The 5,484-nt window shown below is 36.9% G+C and overlaps 1 protein-coding gene across 1 annotated transcript in view; it reads left to right on the top strand.

Annotated features, from left to right (window-relative positions):
* Positions 1 to 4,504, top strand: part of LOC122562943 (cysteine and glycine-rich protein 1-like) — a 31,894-nt gene extending 27,390 nt beyond the window's left edge. The window contains exon 6 of the mRNA XM_043716245.1: positions 4,486 to 4,504. Coding sequence (XP_043572180.1) covers positions 4,486 to 4,504 — 19 coding nt within the window. The remainder of the gene's footprint in view (positions 1 to 4,485) is intronic.
* The last annotated feature ends 980 nt before the right edge of the window (positions 4,505 to 5,484 follow it).

The following is a 5,484-nucleotide window of genomic DNA, read 5'->3' as shown; positions in this document are numbered from 1 at the left end:
TGTAAGAAGATTCATTTTGGTTAAATTTCTTTTATTTCCCTTCAAGGAAACAACAGGTTATAAATCTAGCCCCAAACAATTAGAATCATAGTATTCTTATTCACACAAACTTTTATTAGCTGTATTGTAAATTAAACCTCAATTGTATCTTATTTCCTGCAGTAATAATAGAAAAATGGGTGGACAGTATCTTTTTTTACCCCTGGAAGAAACTAATTTTGATCAGTAATTTGGTATACTTCTGTTGCTTGGTTGTTTAATTTTTTTTTTCCACATGCATAGAAGCAGTGGGTTTTCAAGTCTCTCGAGGTTTGAGCCAACTGGATCCCTCCCATTGCAAAGAAAATCTTTGGTTTATTTATGTCATTGAGTTTTAGTTACATATACTGAAAACACCAAGGACCAACATTTCAAAGCTTTTAGTGTCAAGATAAATTCACAGGATGAGAAGGAAAGACTTTATTGTGTTCAGTATTGTGTGCTGTTATGATCTCTAGCATTCATTAATGATATTATCTACACTTTTTGTACTCTAATCAATTTTTTAGTGGTTCATCTTGGGTGGTAATCTGGCAATCTTGTACAATATTGATTACATTAACAATATAAATGGATGGGTGCCATCCTGTCAGTTTTCTGATCTACCCCAGTTGAGCTTCTACCCAATTATTTAATATAATGTTTTCAACAGTGCCAAGGGCTTTAGTAATCTATTTCCAATGTCAATTAACCATGTTAAAGATGATGCCTTTAAACAGGAATTGTTCTTTAAAGTATTGGCTTCCTGTATTTACTATTATGTGCTTATGTAACCAATTGTAAGTGAACTAACAAACTGTTAACTAACCTTCACTGCCTTTTTACAATCTTCCAAATTAAGTATTAAATAAATGTTACTTTTGCCTGGTGATTTGGTAATTCAGAAAGCAAAGTTGTCTTAATTCTTTTGCATGACCTCAGGAGAAAGGATGGACAACCAGATCCAGCTTCATTTAAAGTACCACCACATTGTGACATTCAACAGCGAGAGCACTGGTCTACTCTGGGTACTGATTTAGCAATAGTGGTCTGATGCTGACCATCCCCACTAGCAGGCTAATCAGCCTGTGATTGCTGTTGTTCTGAACATATTTATTTATTTTTTTTGGATGTCCTAATGGGCCAATGATTTTTTTTTTTTGCCTGCTATATATTTTGGACCACTCTCTCCATTAGAACTTGCTTGACCTGGTGGGTCTCCCCTAAATGCTGGTTGTAAGTGATTTTTTTTTTCCCCCCCTCTGTTAGTAAGTATGTGAGTATTTTCTTACTGAATATTATTTGACACCAACACCGCCAAACTGTACTCTCTCTCACTCCCAAATCAATGGAAAGATGTGGATCCTGACAAATTTCAATCCTTTAAGTTATGGAGAGAGGGTAAAAGATTTTGGAAAACAATGAGCTAGAGGATTTTTAAAAAACTCCTCCTGCATCTACCAAGTTGTCTTCTACCTAGCAAACTGCAAGCTCCAAGTGGGTGGAACAATTACAATGGCTACTGTTTACAGGTAATTTCTTTCTTGAAGTAGAAAACTAATGCTGGTGCAAATCTGGGGAGAAGAAATAATTAGTTGTCATGTACAATGAAGCTTATTGGATTGGCAACAAAGTGCTAAGATTCCATTGGTTAAAAGGTGTCTAACTAATGGGTGGATTTGTTCAGCAGGCAGCTGATCTAATATTGCCAGTTGTTACCATTTTGAAGATTATTTTCCAGCCTCTAGTTTAAACCCCTTTTTTTTTTTGTACTGATTTTAGCTTTAACTATTTTAAATATAACTGCAGCATCATAAATAGAACTGTTTCTCTCTGCATAAAACAAAAAATTTAAGTGAAAATAAACTTTAAATTAATTGCTGCACAAAAGGAATCCCCAAGTTGTCTGTTAGGTATAAGGATACTGTAATTTATTTTGCCTGTTTCCTGCCTGTTATCACTTGATTTTTATAGCTTATTTGGACTGTGCTAATTAGTAAAGGCAAACTATTGAAATATTTGCAGTTCAAACTTTCACTTTTTTTTAAGTCAACGTTTTACAGAACTAAGATGACCTCCAAACAGATCCAGTCTGATTTCTAAAATTAGATCCACTCTCTGCTTGTGTATAAAAAGGCTTAACTACATAAGATGTTAATAAGCATGTGCTTTGGCCATTTTATTTCTTTTAGCTAAGTTTCCCAAAATGACTTCCTGTGCAGCTCACTGTTAAGTTTCATAACAGGAAATTAGTAACCAAGAGGCTTCTGTTAAGGTCATTATCATCAGGAATTCTTGTAGTGAAACATCATTCAAATATGACTGAATTTACACATGATCACCGTGACTTTCAATGTCCCCGGGAGTGTTTGCAATATCTTTTAAACTGTTAACAGAACTTTTTTCAAAAAAAAATTGTCATAGCACTAACAATGAAATAGCTGCATTAGTTACTGAATTGGTGACAAATGTAATTTATAATACAATGAAATTTGGAAATGCTTTTTGTAGCAGCTGTTCCTTGTGTTTTAATATGCACTGGAGTGGATTTTGCATTTTACTTGACAACTTAGGCAAACAAAAGTGATCTTCCTATGAAGAAATGGAAAACTTTTCCAAATGCACAGTATTAAATTTAAACAAGCAGCAGTCATGGATTAAATGCAGCAGAAACCCTTTTATATTTTTCTGTAAAATGTAAAGTATATTGATGTCCTAGCTTTAAATTCATTTAGTATGCTAAATATTTCAATTTGAGTGGTCTTCCTTATTAGTTGATTCACACTGCTAATTTACCAAACTTCCTTGATCCTTGGGTTAAGAGTATTGTCCAAAGATAAGAGGCTGAATTAAACTTAATTTGAAGGATGATCTAATTGAAATATAAGATGGTGAAGGGGCTTGACAGGATGGCTATGGTGATGTAGTTTCTCTTAAGGGGGAGTTTATACCAAAACTGTGCACTTTTAAATTAATAAATTATTTAGTACTGAAAGGGAGATATTTTCTAAAAGGTTGTGAATTTTTGGAAATCTCCAGAGTTTTGAAGATTACAATAATTGAATACTTTAAGTTTTTTTTTATCCCATAGGGAGCAGGTGGGAGAATTAAGCTGGAGTCCCAGATTAGCCATGATTGTACAGAATGGTGGAGTAGGCTTGTAGAGCTGTATAGTCTCTTCCTGCTCCATTTTATTCTGATTATAAGTATCTCCCCCTCTATGCGTACGCGCATAGAACTGATCGGCTCAGGAGGAAATTGAAAGTGTTTGACTGACTTCAGAATAGCTGTGAAGGTCATGGAGATGTATAGCATGGAACAGCTCCTTCAGTCCCACTTGTCCATGCTGACCAGATATACTATGGATTAAATGCAGCAGAAACCCTTTTATATTTTTCTGTAAAATGTAAAGTATATTGATGTCCTAGCTTTAAATTCATTTAGTATGCTAAATATTTCAATTTGAGTGGTCTTCCTTATTAGTTGATTCACACTGCTAATTTACCAAACTTCCTTGATCCTTGGGTTAAGAGTATTGTCCAAAGATAAGAGGCTGAATTAAACTTAATTTGAAGGATGATCTAATTGAAATATAAGATGGTGAAGGGGCTTGACAGGATGGCTATGGTGATGTAGTTTCTCTTAAGGGGGAGTTTATACCAAAACTGTGCACTTTTAAATTAATAAATTATTTAGTACTGAAAGGGAGATATTTTCTAAAAAGTTGTGAATTTTTGGAAATCTCCAGAGTTTTGAAGATTACAATAATTGAATATTTTAAGTCTTTTTTTTTATATCTCATAGGGAGCAGGTGGGAGAATTAAGCTGGAGTCCCAGATTAGCCATGATTATACAGAATGGTGGAGTAGGCTTGTAGAGCTGTATAGTCTCTTCCTGCTCCATTTTATTCTGATTATAAGTATCTCCCCCTCTATGCGTACACCCATAGAACTGATCGGCTCAGGAGGAAATTGTGAGTGTTTGACTGACTTCAGAATAGCTGTGAAGGTCATGGAGATGTATAGCATGGAATAGCTCCTTCAGTCCCACTTGTCCATGCTGACCAGATATACTAAATTAATCTAATCTAGTTCCGTTTACCAACATTTGGCCCATCTGACCTGCTGTATCTTTCCAGCCCCACACTCTTTGACTCACTACCCTCTGTGTGGAAAAAGGTGCCTTGGGTCCCTTTTTTTTTGAATCTTTCTGCTCTCACCTTGAATCTATAGCGTCTAGTTTTCTCTGGGGGGGGGAGAAAGATCTTGGTTATTCACCCTATCTGTGCCCCTCATGATTTCATCAACTTCTGTAAGGTCACCCCTCTGCTTCTGCTGCTTCAGGATAAACAGCCTCACCCTGGAGCTCCAAACCTCCAACCCTGGCAGCATCTTTGTAAATCTTTTCTGAACCCTTTCAAGTTGTACAACCTCCTTCCAATAGGAGAGAGACCAGAGTTTCATGCAGTATACCAAAAATGGCCTAAACAAAGTCCTATATAGCTCCACTATGAGCTCCCAACTCTTACGCTTAATGCACTGACTAAATAAAAGCAAGCATACCAAACGCTGTCACCATTACCGTATCTACTTGTGACTCCGCTTTCAAGGAATCATGAATCTGCACTCAAGTCTCTCTTTTTGGCAAATGTGTGCAAACACACACTCTCTCTGCTGCTGTTTAACCTTCAAGCTGCTGGGGCATGGATATATGTGTGTGTTGTAACTGCTGCTGTTAACTGTGGTGTCCCAGACCTCCAATCACTGCCATGCTCCAGGGGCCATGACTGGGAGACAGCAGCACTGTGTGGCCAGAGAATGGAACTTGTGGACACCAAAGAGCTGAGTTTCTTCATAATGCTGCTGCTCTTCCAATCACAGTACATTCCTTCCCCCATATTTACTAATGATAGGGTCACTGCTGCAAAGCATAAGTGTCTTTATGGCTTCCTTGCAGTTTTGAGCACGACTGGGGGAAGAAAAGCAGCCGCTGTCCAGAACACCACTGTTCAAAACCCAAGGAGGTGGAAGTGGAGGACGATGGAATAAGGTTGAAAGCTGCTACCTGGATAGTACCTTTCTCTAAATTAATGTAATATCATAAGCAATGCTAGTAACTTCAAAATAAAAACCAAAGGACTGCAGTTGCTGTAAATCAAAGGCAAAAATAGAAATTGCTGGAAAAGCTCAGCAGGTCTGGTAGCATTTATGGAGAGAAATCAGAGTTAACATTTCAGGTTGTGTGACCCTCAGAACTAGTTCGGAGTTAACACTAGGAACTTCAATCCTGCTCACCATGCATCAACAGACTCATGAGCCTTCTCACTTGTCTTTCTGACTCTCATGTTACCCTCATGAATACCCAGGAAATCTGACATAATATGATTCAAATCATACATTTGAATTGAAATAAGTGCATACAAAAATTCAACTTCCTCATATTGTCTTAGTGCCCCTTCCATGTACC

Source organism: Chiloscyllium plagiosum, chromosome 26 (assembly GCF_004010195.1).
Source record: "Chiloscyllium plagiosum isolate BGI_BamShark_2017 chromosome 26, ASM401019v2, whole genome shotgun sequence".
In the NCBI taxonomy this organism is placed as follows: Eukaryota; Metazoa; Chordata; class Chondrichthyes; order Orectolobiformes; family Hemiscylliidae; genus Chiloscyllium; species Chiloscyllium plagiosum.
This window is presented reverse-complemented; position numbering and strand designations above follow the sequence as displayed.